The sequence below is a fragment of the Aulonocara stuartgranti genome (genome assembly GCF_965226115.1).
Source record: "Aulonocara stuartgranti genome assembly, chromosome: 2".
NCBI classification, from domain to species: domain Eukaryota; kingdom Metazoa; phylum Chordata; class Actinopteri; order Cichliformes; family Cichlidae; genus Aulonocara; species Aulonocara stuartgranti.
This window is the reverse complement of record NC_138940.1, coordinates 21729670-21748402: the sequence shown is the minus strand read 5'-3', so window position 1 is coordinate 21748402 and position 18733 is coordinate 21729670. Positions and strand designations below refer to the sequence as shown.

The following is an 18733-nucleotide window of genomic DNA, read 5'->3' as shown; positions in this document are numbered from 1 at the left end:
GGAACATAGGGAAAGATGTCACTTTGCATGAAGGGGCTTTTATTTAGAACCAAGAGCAGCGGTTTAGTGATTAGACGGGATCATGAGATTTGTTCTCCGCCACAGTCACATGAGGAGCAATCGCACACAGCTCCAACACATCCACAAAGATTCCTCCTGGCTTTAACAAATCACATCGATCTTACTTGAATCGCTGTTTTGGTTGCAATGCCACACGCAGGACACGGTGCAGATCGTAAAGCATCGCAGCGTGGAAGTTCACTCGTCGGTAAATGTGTCGGTTGTGAATGGAACAAAGCATGAAATAAACAATGCAGTATCTTAGTTTTCGTTGCGCTGACGCTTACCCGGTCCTCATCGCTGTCTATTCCCTCCAGACTGATGGAACTGTTCGCCTGAGCCTGATTCTGGGAGACGCACCAAGAACAAGGAGAAGAATGTTAGGAGCCAAACTCAGGGGCACTAACAGAAGGAAGGCATCATTGAAAGCATGTCTTTATCAAGACCGTGTGAACTGTTGTGTATTCTGGTGGGCTGCAGGGTAGGCCGTCATCCTCAGACATGGTCGCAGGATCTTCTGCCCTCTTCACACACATCAGAGACGGTGGAGAGCCCAGTTTGATGGCCTGCTTCAGCTGAAGCTGCAGAGGAGGGAAAAAAAAAAAAAAAGCACATTTATGACAGCAGGGTTAGTGTGTGCACGTTTCAGGCATGTGCTCACCTGTTTGTTTTATAAGGAAGTGAAGGTGTTTATCATTACTTACAGTTGGGGAAACACCATATCTGAGAGCCTGTTTAATAAACTACAGCTCTGTATGAAAGGCTAACAATGGCGTGTTTGAGTACATGTTTATTGAGCATTACAGCTGTTTGCAGGGGGAAAAGATCTTTACTGTGGTGGAATATGACTAACAGGGAATGACCAGTGAGGACTCATAGCTGGGCACTTGACAGAGAAGCGAAAGCCCTTTGAAAGTGATTGTGTATCTGTGTGTGTAGCTGGTATCGCAGAAACTCAAACAGTCTTTATCTGCGTGCTTCCCTGTAACAGTCAGTCAAGGACTCATTTACTCAGTTTCACAGCACAGGACAATACAGCTTTTCTGTAGCAGGGCTGGACACTGGCACGCACCAACACACACAGACACACACGGACACACAATACAAGTTTCTTGACAAAGTCACAAAGAATCTGCTGTTCTAAATGTTTCTATTTTAACATAATCAGCTTATATACTGGAAGCTGTTTGTGGGTGGAAGCTAAAATTAATCTGAAATGTAGTTTTTTAATTTAAATGTGCGTGAAAATGTGCTTAAAGGGAGGGTTCACCTCAAAAACCACATTCATGCATTTCTCCCTTTTAGCACTGGTTTGCCCATATCAGCTGTACACATGTCTGCTCTCTGTTGAATATAATGGAGCTAACTGACACTTGCACAAAGATTCTCGTGAGCATTTACCCTTCTATTAAACTGCACCTGCCAATCATATCACTCTGCTCATGATGCTAGCTGCGGTGTGACAGGGTGGACATCCTCAAATTCATCCTCCGCTCCGCTGTAATAGTGCACTGGTAGTCTATAGGTCCAACGCAGAGCACGGCAGAGCTCCACCTGTATGTAGTAGCTGTGTACTGTCACCAGGGGGCAGCATCAAAAATATGTTGAACCAGTGGTTAGTGTGTTACAGTTGTTAGTGCTTGCCCTTTAGCCACGGTCCCACAGAAGACAAAAGTCTTTGTAGTGGAGTGAAAATTGTCCACTTGTCGGGCCACAGACAGTGTAAAAGATGGAGACACTGTAGCCGCAAAGTTGCATTCTCTTTAACGGCCACCAGGGGGTGATAGCTGTGGTTGCTCCTGTATACACCAATGAGAAATCGGCTGTCAGCTGTGACCACAGTAAACGATTTCCTGATAGGTTTATGGACCAGGTTACTAGTTTTGGGTAAGAGTGAGCAAAATGTTAAACTCACTGACAGAAAGGAAGATGATCCAATGTTAATGACTTCTGATAGACATGTTACTAGCCTGTGAGCTTCCTGGTCAGATTTACCCCTCGACTGCAACATCCAGCTTCAAAACACCAAAGAAGGCAACGTTGAAACATAACACAACTTCATAAAGCAGTGGCTGACCTCACAGCAGCTACACCTGTCTTTTATATCATCTCAGTTGGCCGGTGTCCTGTTTTTGTGTGATTTTTCTGGTAGGACAGGATGCAATTGCATCTTTGTAGCTTCTGTATTGTCTGAATTCCTACGCTTAAAGAGCTATATTACTGGACAACAAACGCAGGCCCAAAAACGCCATCAAATGGAATTTTTTCTATCTGAAGCTTTCTGGACCGGTCACAGTGGCAACACCCTTGTTTAGTGAGTTACTACATGACAGTCACTCTCCTGTGCATCATGTTAATGGCCTTGTAGTGTATCGATCCTTACATAATGTGTTTATTTTTGGCTCTGGAATGGCCTCATTCTGCTTATCAAACAGGCAGCACAGCTCACAGCGAGGATTAAGGTCAGGAAATCTCCATTAGATTGTTTTTCCACAGTAAATTCACTTTATGGAAATCAATCTATTAGCAACTTGCATCTCGCCAAACTATCTGTGGCTGTTTTGCCTGAAAACTCTTGGATTTGATTATCAGGCACTCTGCCCGTGTCCGTTACACACTTTCTGATCTACAAAGGAGCCCAAATCAAACACTTCCTCTGTTTTATTTTAGCTTACAGGAGAAAGTGTTTCTTTTTAGCAAAAATCGCTTAAAGGAGTTGTTTGAGTCTCACTCCTCTGTAGCTCAGCGGAGCCGTTTCATTGGAGGTCAGCGCGTCCATCTGGGTCTCATGTCTTCCCCTTTTAGCCCACTATTGTGACAGATACTCTTTCTATCTGTCTGCAGTTCTTCTCATCACGCGGTCCTTTCATTTTGCTTTGACAGAACTTTAATCTCTATTTGTGAAACATCAGTTCCGCCTGTCCAAACCGCTGCGTTTATCACATTACACATGGATCAAAACTTGTGTGTAAAAAGTCAAAGCTTATTTAATGCCACTTATTACTCGTAATCCCACAGGCTTAATATATAGCAGATCTGCTGGCAGCACTTTGTTCAGTGCCCTGGGGCATAGAAGTGCTCACTCCCAAACACACTTAAATGTGTCAGACTGAATCTTTATTGTTTATTATTCCTTAATAACCCCTGTAGTCAAAGGTCAAGGGGTCGGGGGTCTCTGGTGTACTAGACCTGAGAGGACTTTAACTTTAACATGTTTATCTTTGATCCGGTAACTGCGTTTGTGTGTGCATACCTGGAGTGATTTCACCTTCCCATGAATGCTGTCCTGCGATGCCCCCAGAGCCTCGTTCGCCTCCGATGAGTCAGAAACAAACACGGAGTCATGTGACAAAGCCTTGCCTCCCAGACTGATCTTCGACCTTTGGGAAACAGGAAGACAAAGAAATAAACACAGCACAGAGTGATGTTTCACAGCTTCTATAACAAGACAGGTAGAAGAAAAAAAAGAACCAGATGGCGGATCACGACATACAACAACGTACCATAAACTACCCATGCAGAGTGTTTGGAATGTGTCGTATAAAAATATATATCAACTGAAAAGACACTTTTAGTTTTTTAAGTGATGGTTTGTTGTCTCCCAGTAATTAGGATGATGAGAGAAATCAGTAAAATGTAACTAGATATTTCCTGTGACAGACTGAGACAAAGCAGGAAGTGGCACCGCTTAGGAAAACAAAGAAATTCAGGACTTTTCCACAGGAAAACACACATTCTTCTAATTGTTACAAAACAGGAAGCGCCGAGCCTTCGCTGAGGTGAGTTTGACAGAACAGGAGATGGATGTTAAAACACAACCTTCCTTTTTTAAAATGTGCTCATGACGTTATTGACCTGAATGGATGGATGAGCTCCAACAACGTGAGCAGAAATATATCATTTGGCTATAGAACGGTGCGGTTTCTTGATGAATCCCTTAAACATGGCAGTAAAGTAATGATATAATATTCTGGATTCATATTTTGCTGGGCTCAATTAAACCCCATAATAAGAGCTAGCATTTTAGATGCTTTACATCTGAAAGGGAAATGGGAGGAAAATGGTTCTGCTTAAAAACACACCGTTTATGTAGTTTTAGTTCCATTCCATTTCCTTCAAATTGATTTTTGTCATATTGTCCTGTCCCTCACAAACAGAAGCTTTGATCAACAGGTCGGTGGGCTAGTCACAGCCCGAGATGTGTGCTACAGATGACCAGTTTTTAGATATCTCTTCTCTCTGACATCAAACACAGCCAGGAGTAGAAAAAACTGTCTAAAACTGAGTGTTCGGAGCATTCTGAAGCCTTTCGGCTCACAGGGTTTACCTAAATGGTAAATGGCCTGTATTTGTATAGCGCTTTACTAGTCCCTAAGGACCCCAAAGCGCTTTACACAACCAGTCATCCACCCAGTCTCTCACACACACACACACACACACACACACACACACACACACACAGGTGATGGCAGCTACATTGTAGCCACAGCCACCCTGGGGTGCACTGACAGAGGCAAGGCTGCCGGACACAGGCGCCACTGGGCCCTCTGACCACCACCAGTAGGCAACAGGTGAAGTTGTCTTCCCCAAGACTGAGACTCAGGTTGACCTAATTATTTGAAATGTTGGTCCATGCTTAAAGGTAAAGTGTGTAAAATCTCACCATTAGATGTCATTAGACTAAAAATCGCAATCAACTGAATTTTGTCTTTATCCTGTTTTCCTTCTCTCACCCCAACCAATCACAGCAGATGGCCCCGCACCTTCCTGAGCCTGGTTCTGTTGGAAGTTTCTTCCTGTTAAAAGGGAGTTTTTCCTTCCCACTGTCGCCACAGTGCTTGCTCATAGGGGGTCATATGATTGTTGGGTTTTTCTGTTTCTGCATGTATTATTGAAGGGTCTACCTTACAATACAAAGCGCCTTGAGCCGACTGCTGTGATTTGGCGCTGTATAAATAAAACTGAATTTTATTTTCCTACTCCTTCCAGTTCTCCCAGTTCATGGAGAGAAATTTGCCTCAAAAGGGTTGCAAATGATTATGATATGATCCACAAGCATAAAGTAAGATTTAGAAATGTGTACAATGATTTGTGTGTAAGGACTCACACCCACACACAAATATGAAGCAGTCTGAGGACACGTAAAACGATTTTACAAATGCGTCCATCCAAACCTGAAAAAACACCGAACATTTATGCACAATTTATCAAGTTCATGAATCCGGAACAGATTAATCCAAGTTTAGCGATTTGTTGGAAGATATATGATGCACACTACTCAATGTATATTTACGAGTATTTACAACCGACTGTAGCTTTAATACGAAGATATGACAAAATGAGCATATAATAAATAAGTAGAGGCGTGACAGGTCTTAGTTGAGCTCTGTGTACTTTCGTCAGATTGTAAATAAAAGCATTTCATTCAGCACACGTGTGCGATCTTACCCAGAGCCTTTATCCTTCTCTGCTCGAGTGAGTGTGTTGCTCTCTGATGCTTTGCTGACATTGTCACTCGACTGGCTGGCTTTAAGGCTCACGTCCGCTCCTGCAGCTGATGGATCCTTTCTCTTCTTCCTGGCAAAGAACCTTTTAAACGTTTGGAACTTGGACTTCTTCTTTCCTGAGAAGACAGAATCATGAATCATTGCATGGTGGTGCACAGTTACATGCTGATGAGAACATTACACACACGGCATCTTTACACACTGCCCCAGTGTGAACTCGAGTTATAGAGCAATTAGTCCTGTGGTGGATGTAAAGACTCAGGTAGGCAGCCCAGAGGGAACCACACAGAGCAAACGATGTGTGCGTGTGTTTGCAGAGGCCAACATGAAAACTGAAAATACACATATGCATAAACAGACACAAACTCAAGCTTGTAAACCTACCCCCACAGTGGGTCCGTGTCTATTAGCACCACAGTGGAAAAACTCAACAGCTCTTTTATAACTTCTTAAACAGCTGTCATCAAGAACCTGAAATGGTCCTCGCTCCATCTCACATGCAACAGGGATGTGGGCTGGCTCAGCACTTATACACTACGCATTTGTCTTCAAACCACATGATCAGTATAAAGAGTAGTGCAGAGTTGGTCTTTTTTTATTTTTTTTATTCATCTACATAGTAACAATGGTAACATGTATAGCACTTACAATGTTTACTATGTTCATTAGCTTAGCTAATATTTACTGGGTCAAACCATAGACTGTACATAAAAGATGAACACAGCCTGTGGTTTAGAAAAACAAAGCCATTATAGAAGTGCACATTGTTTCTAACGGCCAGCAGGGGGCAGCGCTTCTTGTTTCAAAAAGAAGCCAGAATGATAACATGGTGTAAGACAGCAGTTCATAAACCAGTGTGCAATGCATTGATTGCAATGGCAGAGGTGTAGACCTGTATACAGCTGAGGATGATGGGGAAAAAACAAAAAACAAAATCTGAATGTAGCTAGGCTTTCCAAACTGTCAGTGGTTGAAGAGCATTGTGGGTAATGTAGGTTTTGTAAGGTGGGGAGAAAAAAAAAAGCAAAAAGCATTATTGTTGTATATTTTGAGTAAACTGAAGTAGCCATCAAATAGAAACACTTGTAATCAGACAAAAGTCATCACAAAGTGCAACATGTTTCATTGTTTTCACAGCTAGACAGAAACGGGATTTTAGCAGCAGTGACAATATTTGGAGATTTAGATTTTCCAATATATTTCTTTCAGACACACTAAACATAAACAGATTTCTAACATTTAGTTTATGTAGTTTCTTTACTCGTCCACGTTCAGCCCGACTCTGCTCAATCAGCTGGCTGCTGTGTTTGTAGCATCCCAATCAGAGAAGAGTCCTCTGGCTGGCAAACTAAGTAAGACCTATAAAATGTTTGAACAGTGTTTTTTAATGTTTCTACTCTACTTTTTAAATTTTCATTTTGTGGCCTTTAAAATCCTGATGCCCATAGGAGTGGCAAATAGCTAATATCACCTGATAATATCGGCCAACCTATAAATCGGGCGGACTATTTGTTACACGCACCACAGGAGGCACTTAAAACATCCCCAGAGAAAGGAAACAGAAGCTGAGTTGCAAGAAAGAGAAACAACAATGAGAAAGAAGAAGTCGGGAGCAAACAGAACAACTGTAGTCAAACTATTTTGAGGACTCCTACCCCTGAGCCATCCACAGACATTCTTCAGTAGAGATTTCAAAATAAGATGCATTTTTGTTCCACGAGCTGTGTCATTTTCGTCCTCCTCCCTGTGGGGAATCCTTGAGCATTCCTTCTTTTCTAAAAATATACTTTCTGGTTGGAGCTAAGTCCCAACTGAAAAATGTTTGGAATCCAAACCTGGTGCTGAGGCCAAGATGCTTTAAATCTCTGGGTCACTCACTCAAGATCATGTTAAGCACATGTGGTGCATTTTCTTTTGGGATTTTTTGTGTAACACAGAAACCCAAAGACGTCACTAAAATAAAAGTCTGTCAAAATATAATGAAAACCAATTTTAGCGTCTTAATGAGATGCCATTAAACCGCACACAGAACAAGTTATTGTTGGATAACTGCAGTCCACAAAGTGCTGTCTTTACTTGAGGAGGTTCCAACCTGCTTTTTGATGAAGCTTCAGAGGCCTTTCTGCATGGCCAAGATGAACTATCAGGGGGAAGCACCACCCAACAGTACCATTTATTGTGCTATTTTAGGCACAATACTCTATTAAAGCCAAAAGGTCTGCCTAGAAAAAGGCAGCTGATTCAGTGGAAGGTCAGCGTAGAGCTGAGATATTATAGTTTCTCCATATGCATTCTGTTATGACTATCAGGACCTATACACAGTCCTGAGCTCAAAATTAGGGACAACTCAGCTGAACTGTGAGAGGATGGTGACCTTTGAAAGGGAGACAATATCAGGGCTGGGATCTCCATAAAAACAAAACTACCAGAAAAATTAGAGACTGTTCATTTCTTGTGAAAAGCAAGTGAGCAAACTTGAAAATTCAGCAGGATTATTGCACCAGCATTAGCCCAAGATTCAAAACTGAACCGAGAGCTTCCTGAAAACAAACTTCTGCCTGTTATTCACTCACATTATCTTGGACCTCAAGCCTGGGCACGAAAGACCAGTTTCATCACGTCTGCTTAAGTCACTGTGTTCACAAGAAGCTCACAACTTAACCTTTCCATGTCGACACACATCTACATCCTGGTTCCCACTCTGTTTGTTGTTAATCTGTGTGCACGTCTGTGTGCGACAGCCTTGTGTTTTCCTCCATTTCCTGCCACAACCTGCAAGGAGATATTTGTGTGCGATCGTTCGAGCTGATTGGATCTTTGCTGGGAATGAGTAGAAAATCTCATTGCTGATATCGCTGGCAAGTACCAGCATCCAACCATCTCTGAAACAACATTTATTATTGTCATCAGAGCTGAAAGCACCAGGAGTTTCTGCATGTGTTCCCACTAAATGAGACCTCAGAGATTTACAAAACATGCACTGATAAGATTCTACTGATTTGGAAAAAACATGTATTTTGTTTCAGTTGTTGCAAACTTTCAAAATAAAATTAAGCAAAAAAAAAAAAAAAAGAAAGAAAAAAGTACAACGTTTGTATTAACACAATCTTTTCATGCAGAAGACTTTCATCTAGAAAACTGCCAAAGTGCCTGGATTATCTGGTTTTCACTGCTCTGTACTGTGAAATTAAAGCAAGGAAGCCTCGTTAGCTACAGCCTGAATGATTACAGGATGGACAGTAACTCATTAGCTGTGCAATCCACAGAAAGTATGAACCATCTGCCGAATAGAAACAGTTGAAAGGTCATTTTCACATTCTCCCTGTATGTCGATGACCTTGCAAACTCCAAGTTGAAGCGGAAAAGAAAAAAGGTCGAAATGATGCAAATTACAGACACGACCTTTTCATGTGATTACAGCGAAGACAGCCACTCAGCATACATTAATACTAAATATGCCTGGATTCCCAATCAAACATTTACAGAAAACATTTAATCAAACTGTTACCTGAGCACTCTTCCTGGACTTCAGCAGGCTCCTGATTGGTCGTCACGTCTGGAGTTCCTGATGCCATGGCAGCACTGTCACTGCTGGGAGGGAGACAGATGATGAGTTTGATGATTATTAATAATAATAATAATAATAATAATAATAATAATAATAATAATGGATACTTTATTGATCCCCATGGGGAAATTACTTGTTTTTCTCTGCATTTGACCCATTCACTCAGTGAAGCAGTGGGCAGCCCACTAAGCAGGCGCCCGGGGAGCAGTGTGTAGGGACGGTACCTTGCTCAGGGGTACCTCAGGGTAGCCGTTAAGTGGATTCGAACCGCCGACCTTCCGATCATGGGGCGACCACTTTACCTACTGAGCTATTACAAAGTCTTTCATAAGTTTCATGAACAAGACCAGAATCAGGCTGGCTGCTATAAATCAGTAGAAAAAAAAATAGAAAAATAATAAATGTCTGCATTTATCTAAACCTGCTTCTGCCTTCTTATTTGGCTGATATGGCAGCTACCTAGTTGCAATGTGATCAGATTAAAAAGTGATTAAAGTCCTACTTAGAAGTGTCAAGACTGCTGGTAAAAGTGGCTTGGCGTGGTCGGACCGCATGGACAGGCGACTGTTGGGGCGGATTACATCCATAACAAGTCACCACCTTATAAAATCCCCCCAAAGCTCATTATGCAACTCCTGGATGCATTAACGGTGATGTAGTTGTTCATTCATTAAACAGGTGGAAACGTGTGAAAAGTGCTTCTCTTTGCTATTTAAACTTTAATCTCCATCTGATGTGTCTCCACAATCCAAACAGTCCTAGCGGAGGCACGCCTGCTATGTTTCCAGTGTACTCCTGCGCCGTTAACTCAAGTGTTCATCACGTCAACAGCAGGTGCCCAGCAACCGCCGAACACAACCTTAAACAGATATGAAATCACATTATGAGCGGGTGCCTCGTTAAGGCTCTGTGTGCAGCAGGACTGAGGGCTTCACATTCGGGCTGCGAGTCAGCCTTCACTCTACAGTACAGTAGGTTCATTTGCAAGTCATCATTTTAACATTATTATTATTTTAAATCACTCTTTGCACTGCACAGAGCTCTCTCGAGCCCACAGGACGTCTGAGGCCACGTGAATGCAGTTCCAGCATGGTGAACCAGTTAGATGATCCTGTATAAATGTTTTACTCTAGTGTCAAATCTAATTAGCCGTGCACTGTGCATGATGTTTTCCCCCTGGTGATCCACACTCAAACTGCAGTCCCGATCGTGGCTTTACCACCTTTTTAAGTCTCGTCAATCAGCGAACAACAAACACTCAGAGCCTTTTTGTACTTTTCAAATGGTCCTTTTATGCTTCTCTAAAGCGTAGAGTTTACTTAGGGATTATGGTTACTGATGCCTGATCCCCGGTGTGATGACTCACAGTGTCAATGAAAAGCACCCATGAAATAAAAAATAAAAATAAATAACAGGAAATTAAAAAGACTGAATGTTTATTCATTTTAATTATGAGGCACACCCGTAAAACTGCTCATTAACACAGCTATCTAAATCAGCCAATCACATCGCAGCAACTCAGTGCAATTAGATTATATAGACATGACAACCTGCTGAAGTTCAAACCAGCAACAAAGTTGCTTCAAGGGACTTAACAATTACCATGGTTACAGCCAAAGGATACAGAACAGCATCTCTGAATGCACAGCGGCCTGAACCTTTAAGCTGAAAGGCTACAACATGCTAAGAACAGGAAATTAAGGCTACAGTTTGCACATGCTCACCAAAACCTGAGCATACAAGACAAGACAAATGCTGACTGGTCTGATGGTTTTTCATTTCTGTTGTGAAATAAGGATGGTAGGGTCCAAACTTTGCATAAACAACATGAAAGCATGGATCTATCCTGCTTTGTACCAACAGTTCAGGCTGCTGCTGACGTAACAGTGAAGAGGATATTTTGTGGCACACTGTGGGCTCCTTAGTTCCAACTGAGCATCATTTAATCACCACACACCTTCTGATGGAGGATACCTAGTTATGTCATAAAGCTCAATCATCTCAAACTGGTTTCTTGAACATGACAATTGAGTTCACTGTACTGAAATGGCCCCAAGAATCACAGGATCTCAACCCAATAGAACAGTGGCCTCAACCCAGAACTAAACACAATCACAATAGGCATCAAGTTCTTTTTATCAGCACCCGTGTCCATGACTACAACTGACCGATGTCCATCTGCTTATGAAGGGTGTGTCGTGACTGCTCCAGGTAAGAGCTAACAGGTTAACACTGTGATAGAATCGTTTGTGCTAAAAAAAATTTAAGGTGGAGAAACCGCCACTGTTTTTTTTCCCCCCCAATCGTGTTGTTAGTGTGAGAAGACTCCCTCTCTGTTAAGGAAGCAGCTGGAGAACTTCTTGTCAACTGTGTTTACAGTGAGCTGTGTGTTAAAGAAACAGAGAACATTCCAGAGGGTCTATTGACGTACTGAGGGCCTTTCACCAGTATTACTATTATATAATCATAAGCTATTATTGGTTTGTTAAAGTCGTGTGAATCATCATCATCATCATCATCCTGTACAGACTCTGTAGTCTAACACCTTCTCTTATCAGAATTTATTTCAAAGCCACAACCGACTGAACCTCACCGATTTGTATTAAACACACGGTGGTTGTATTGTTTTGCTATATACATTATTTTTTATACTTGAAGTATTTTATTTAAATGCCATGGTTACAAACTGGTATATGCCAATGCTGTTATCAGGTGATCACAGTACAACCATGAGTTAACTGCATACACACTTACATAGACTCAAGCGTATCTAGAAAGCAGCTACACGAGCAGAAATGAGCATAGACACTCATACAGTGTTGTGATATGAATGAAATCAATACCAGGTAGAGGTAAGAAATAACATCAATGTTTACAGGTGAGGGCCAAAGTATTGATGTTTAAGAATTAAATTATGGGGTCCAAACTGCTGCTCTCATGTCTGGGTATTAAGCATTTAATAGAACTGAAGCCACCATGTAGTTAGCATAGAAAAAGCTAGCATTGTTTTCTGCAAAAGACAGTACCATCATGAATATTTAATGAATGCGTTCTTATGAATGCACGTATTGTATCCTCCTGAGCAGAGTGTAGTCAAAAACACTCAGCTCAGGGCTTCATGACAGGACATTCTTAACCAGTGAATGACGTCATGGTGGCGGAAGCCATCTTTTTTATACAGTCTGTGTACTTAAAACATAGAAATTTATATAGGATCTTTGAATTCCTGGCAGGAGAGTAAAAAAAAAAAAGAAAGTATCTGCCAAAAATAATAAATCCTGATATGTTAAAGCTCAACTTTCATTTTAAAGAATGAGCAACAGAGCTTAAATCCTGAACCTCCAAGGGACGGATCCAACAAAGTAAAAAAAACAAAAACTCTTTTACAGTGACGCAGATGTGTTAGGATGAAGATCAGATGGTCAGGAGTCACAGTGACTGACCTGTGCCCATTTCCAAAGCCGGATCCCCATGGTGACATCCTCCGCTTCATTAGAAATACAGATAGACGAAGGCAGGCGAGACAGAAGGATGGATTTGCAAACTCAATGAAAAGTGCAGATGAGACGAACACAAAAAGCGAGAGGGAGTGAGAGAAAAGAGCGAGAAAACCAGAGGAAGGGACAAACACAAGAAAGCGGGAGGGGACGGGGTCAGAGAAAGGGGCTGTGGGAAAGAACAGCATGAAAGGAAAGATGAGTCTGTTAGATAAACACAAGAATATTGGGACGAAGAGAGAGACAAAAGGGAAAACAGACTTACAGTAAACACAGAGGCTTCGCAGTGGAAACAAAACACTGAGACTTGCAACCAAAGATGGTAAGAAGACCCTGGACAAAGTTTTCCCTCACAGAGACATTTTAGTAAATAAACAAAGGGCCTTAAATTTTAAACAGATAATCTAGGAGATCACGACCTTAATGCAAAAACTTTTTATCCAACCATATTCAGAACAAACAGGACTTTTTCCATGGCTACTATGTCTGCACTGAAGCTTGCCTGTGTTCTTTATGTAACCTTAATTTGAGTTTACGATGAAGGACTTTTTTCAGTCTATGTTAAAGAGTTGTTGGGGTCAGCTTTGTGTTTGTAGTAAAACCACATGATTGTAACTTACTTATGGCATTTCACTTTGAAGCCAAGTCTGTGGCACACAGAGCCGAGGTGGCAATGGTGCAGCTAAGATCATCTCTGGGGCTTCAACCAGTGGATTCAGAATATAACCCAGTACTTCTTAATACACACCATACACCTAAAAAAACAAACAAAAAAACAATAATGCAGGCTTCACATGTCCATCAAGATTCTTTCTCCACAACAGGCTGTTTCACTGTACACTGATTTAAATGAAAAGAGCTGCTTCTGCCCACTCTCCTTTTAACAAAGAGTGCTGTGGCTTTTCTTGTGTTGCCATGGATATCCTACTGGAAAATAAGGAAGGGAAAAGGATAGTGACTGGAGGTTCCTCCAGTAATATAAGTGGAAAAAAATATTCAAAAACAAAAAACCAACCAAACAAAGAAAAACTCCTGCTAAAGTTTTAACAGCAAACACAGTTACCATTTTTAAACTGACCATTTATTTAAAAAACAATCTAGGTCCTGTCCTTGTTTATTGCTGTCAAAGTCCGTGTTAACATTTCCAGAATTTCTGACTAGATTAGAACAGTTAGCTCTGGAAGCTAACGGTCATGTTAGCCACATTAGCCACATGGCATGCTAACGCTAAAGATTTTGGCATAACAACAAAAATGTGAGTGCTCCGCTGGGTCTTTCTCAGATGCCAGGAGAGCATCAAAACTCCTGTGCACGCAGAGAGGAACAAGCGGGCTCGTAGCAGGGACATGTAGAGCAAAAGATAAACAGGCTGTAGCGACGGGGTAATGCTGGACTGTTAGGCAGGTGCTTATTTGGAAGAAGTGGGCCGTGCTGGAGGTGGTAACTGTGTAGCTTTTATACTAAAGAGGGCATAAATACTGTTATGAGTATAAGCAGAGTGTAATCTCAGAACACAAAACTTATATTTCACAGCAATATTTACCCAGCAATGCCACAGGAGCCATCATAAAGCCTTAATTGCTACTTTTGGTTTACCGTATTTCAGGCTTTGTTTCTTTTCAGATTAGTTAGATGTTACGGGCTTTTTTCCCCCCAAGGTTGCACTGCTTCATGAGAATCTTCTGTCAGCTGTTCATTAACTTATTCTTGTTTCATACTTATCCTTCAGCAGCCTGACTTTCATGCAGTGCAAACACTCTCAAATATATAATTAGCTTTATTTGGAAGTGCATGACTCTATGGATGGTTGACAAGGACTGTGTGTGTGTGTGTGTGTGTGTGTGTACCTTATTACATAACAATGGATTAGCACGAAGAGGTATTCAGACCAGCAGGGAGTTTGCCTTTATTAGACACCTGAAATAACCTTATTAGCACCCACGTAGAGTGAGCACGCACACAGTAAGCATGTCCACATTTGTCTGTCATTAGATTGTTTCTAAAAACACACAAAAGAATACTTTAAAGCCATACTGTAAACTGCTGGTGTGGACGAACCCTGACCAAATTCAGCTATGACAACGGGATTGAACAGAGCCCAGATTACACAGCAAAAACACTTCATCTAGGAGCTGTGTGGAGACCATAGTGTCACTGTAAGCTATACAGAAGTAACCAAATATAGATAACTGTGGAGAGCGGTGCCCACAGAGTTCAACAGTAAGCTCCGATGACTCCAGCCGGGTGTTGTCCATGTGGCTTCTGTCCTTCTGACGTAACGCAAATCCAATATCGCCCAGCTTTAATCTCTCAATGGATCCAGTGTTACGAGACTCATTACACTACAGGCTTATGGCACTGACTAATTGGCTACTGTCAACAATGACATTCAATGGTACTGACTCAGAAAATAAGCTTCTGATGTGATTAATAACCCACTCATGATTCCGAAGTTGTTTGTCTGTGTTACAGCCTCTCATTTATCTGAAAGGACTAATCTAATCTGTAAGTTGCTGTAGGTCTTACATAAAACAAATCCACCCTGCTCTGGGCCCAGTTGTTGTGAATCAGCAGTTAAACTGGCGAATATCAGCCTGATTACATTACAAACAGCAATTAGGCTCTGCATAGTGAAGGGACGGAGCCTAGAAGCTTAGCAAAGTGTAGCGTTTCAAAGCTAAACACTACTGAAACCAGGCTTCTGTCATTGCAACTGTGTCTGTTCGAGGGACTCTTGTAATGGTCTGTCTCCACAGACTTAAAGCAGGGACTTCCATTAGCCTCAAACAGAACAACCCCCTTAGCTGTGCGGCTGTACGTAGCAAAAGCAGAGCTAAACCAGAGTCACGCGGCGGCTGTTAGAGCTGAATGAGTTAACAGTGTCTATGAATGAAAATTTGTTTTCTGCCTTACATTCCAGCCCCTGAAGTAGACGCGTTCATTCACAGAGCATCACCAGAGGGCTGGTATTTCCTCCTGAATTCAGCATTTCTGAATTCCTTTTATTTATTTTTTAAGGAAGGCAATATAGACCAACTCTTAAATAACAATTCAAATTGATAAAGAGACGACTCAAAATGATTGCAGTGATTTTCGGAGCAAGTTTCAATATCTGTGATTGATTCTTAGCACGATATTCAGGCTTCTGACTTGATGGCGGGGATAGCTCAGTAGGTAGAGTGGTTGCCCCATGATCGGAAGGTCGGGGGTTCGATTCCCCTTAACAGCTACCCTGAGGTACCCCTGAGCAAGGTACCATCCCTACACACTGCTCCCCGGGCGCCCAATGGCTGCCCACTGCTTCACTGAGTGAATGGGTTAAATGCAGAGAGCAATTTCCCCACGGGGCTCAATAAAGTACAATAATGTACACACTTTCTTCTTCTTCTTTCTTCTTGAGCAGGATCACCACCGACCCAACACAGCGTGGAATCCGTCACGAAAAGCTAAAGAGAAAAAAAAAGAAAAAAGCAAAAAAAAAAAAAAAAAAAAAAAAGCTATTTTTAGGTGCTTAGCCAGCAAATCTAAAAAACGACATTCCCTATACTGTATGAGACACAAAGCGAGCCTTAGGAGAACATGAAAGGCTTGAGTGGAGGAAGCTGGCCGAGGGAATAAGATGTTAGTGGGTCTGTGACGAGCCGAAAGCCTTCAATTTCCACAAAGAGAAAAAAAAAAAAAAAAAAAAAAAAAAGACAGATGCAGGAATGAATCAAGGCAGAACAGCGAGGGAAGAGAAGGAATTTTTTCTTTTCCAGGCAGCTGAAATGATAAACTTGGCCGAGTGGATGAAGCGCTCTGCGCAGATAAGTTGCAGACTGCCATGTTGTATACACAGATAGAAGCAGCATGGGAACTTCACTGTGTTTGCACAAAATAAAGCATGCAATCTGTGGTGGTGTACATTTACTGCTTTTTTAAAACTAGAATTACTGCCTTGTGGTTATACGCTAACCAACAAGATGCATATTACATCCCTGTCTGTCCTGACTTGACCTTTGACCTTTCTGATGTTTTCACTTAATCATGTTATGCTCATTTTATCCTAAACCTACAGCTAAAAATGTGGTTTTCTTGAGGTCATGGTGATCTTGACCTTTGACCACCAAAATCTAGTCAGTTCATTTTTGAGTCCTTGCAGCTTCTAAAGAGATAAATGGTCCATGGCAATGGTCATGGCTGTCATCAGCACGGCGTTATAATGACCTGTAATCGTGTTGACGTGGTTTAGACAGACATGCACATACTCACTGTGGAGAATTATAATATCTGAGGTTTAAATCAGGCTAATGCCTGTGGCTAAATCTGCCTTTTCCTTTATTTTTCCTCTTCTGTGCACATGCAAGAAGAATCATAGCATTTTGCTTTAGATGAAAACTAATGATGATGTCAAATTATAGAGACTGTAGTAAACAATGTTCTTTTATTGGAAACAGCTGGAGAGGGTTCCAGCATTGTGGAGAAAATACGTCGTTTTACACAGAACTCTGTACTCACAAAGCTTTGTCATTGAGCTCTATACACTCGTCACTGAGCAGAACCAGTTTCAACAATGCAAGTGTTTTCACTGAGGACAATGACTTGTAGAAGACAATGCAACTGAAACAAAATAGAAAATGAAACGCAAATTATGATGTTTAGCCTAATGCAAAAGTCTTGTGGAGCAAAACCGAAGTCAAGTCCACTGCTTACAACAGCAATTAATCTAAATACTTAAACGGAAGTGCTAAAGCAAAGGCCCAGCCACTCTGCTCATTGAACTGAGTGAATGTTTATATCTGCACAGTAAACACGAAGCAACAGCCAACACACGATAGCTCAGCTTAGTATGAAGACTGCAAAGATGGATGAACCGCTACAAAAAAGGTTAGAAAATGAGCCTGGCAGCACCTCTAAAGCTCAGGAAACATGCTGTATCTTGTCTTTTGGCAGGGACCACATGAAGTCATGTTTGTCAGTCTAGTCTTTATGCTTACAATAACCTTACTGTCTACAGGTTCTACAATTCTAGAGTTTTCTCATTTATCTTAAAGGACTCTCATTTATCAGAAAGGACTAAATTTATTAAGTGTCTGAAGGCCTGGTGTGTTTGTGCTGCTCAGACTTTAATATCTTTACGGGATAGATAAAGCAGTAGTTCTTCCTGGGTCTGATGCCCCATCCCACACTGCACAGGGTACAGTCTGGTTTGATCTGCCATCTTGTCACATGCCTTTGTCTGCATTATTTAATAAAAGATTAATAGGGGAACAGCATGGAAAAAAGGCAACGTCCTCGTAGGATAAACATCTTCCATTCTCCCACTGCTCTCTTCCCAGATGTTAAAGAGCTTTTACATGACTTTTGTTATTGTCTAACCCATCTCTGTTACACGAAGGCGCTCAATGCGAGCCAAAGGGCCATAAAAGGACATGAAAAATGTATAAAGAATGCATCCAGATAACACAGCTCCACATCATCAATGCATTACCCCTCCTTTCTCCTCATTCTTTTTACCTCTCGTCTCATTATCTCACCATCCCTTCCTTTCTCCATCTTTGTGCGATTCCCAGTCTCTTGTCTAGCTGCGCATACCTAACTGGGAACATGGCCTTTAAAACTTTGGTATTTCCTCTTGACCCATTCAGCCAGTCCACGCCTGCGCGATCAGCAGGAGAAGGTGACCGAGAAGGAAATTAGTCATGAATTTTTACTCCTGAACTCCAAAGAATGTGGCTGTGACCTACCCTTGCAATGCAAAACAATTTCTGGTTTAAAGGTGTTGGGCGACAGATGTTAAAACAAGTTTAAGAAAACCATTGAGAAAAAAATGTCAGAGTTATTCAGTACTCATTAAAGTCAAGCTCAAAACTGAACAACGTACCTACATTTTTTATGAAGAAGCTAGCATTAGCGCAAATGCTCGGCATGCTGTGAAAAGTAGCAAAGCAAAATTCAACAAACTTGATTAAAATAAATTGCTCAAGAGTTTATCCGTCTCCAGCCCAACTGCACCTGCCGAGTGACTTGGCAGGACTGTTGTGAAAAGTGATTCTAGAAATAGATGCAGCTACTGTATAATGAATCCATTAGCCATTAAACATACAGATTGCTTTCAGTAG

The 18733-nt window shown here is 41.6% G+C and overlaps 1 protein-coding gene across 11 annotated transcripts in view; it reads right to left on the bottom strand.

The window, feature by feature from the left end:
- LOC309719498 (uncharacterized protein) overlaps positions 1-18733 on the bottom strand; it is a 47893-nt gene that overhangs the window by 11890 nt on the left and 17270 nt on the right. For 4 of the 11 annotated variants that reach the window (XM_082555656.1, XM_082555653.1, XM_082555659.1 and 1 more), the window contains exons 2-6: positions 9076-9155; positions 5509-5683; positions 3314-3440; positions 507-641; positions 348-407 (exon numbers count right to left, since the gene is read on the bottom strand). In XM_082555656.1, coding sequence (XP_082411782.1) covers positions 348-407; positions 507-641; positions 3314-3440; positions 5509-5683; positions 9076-9155 — 577 coding nt within the window. Of the gene's footprint in view, positions 1-347; positions 408-506; positions 642-3313; positions 3441-5508; positions 5684-9075; positions 9159-12578; positions 12644-16005; positions 16079-18148; positions 18236-18733 lie in introns of those variants that run through there. The other 7 variants (XM_082555655.1, XM_082555661.1, XM_082555658.1 and 4 more) reach the window with 5 other exon arrangements.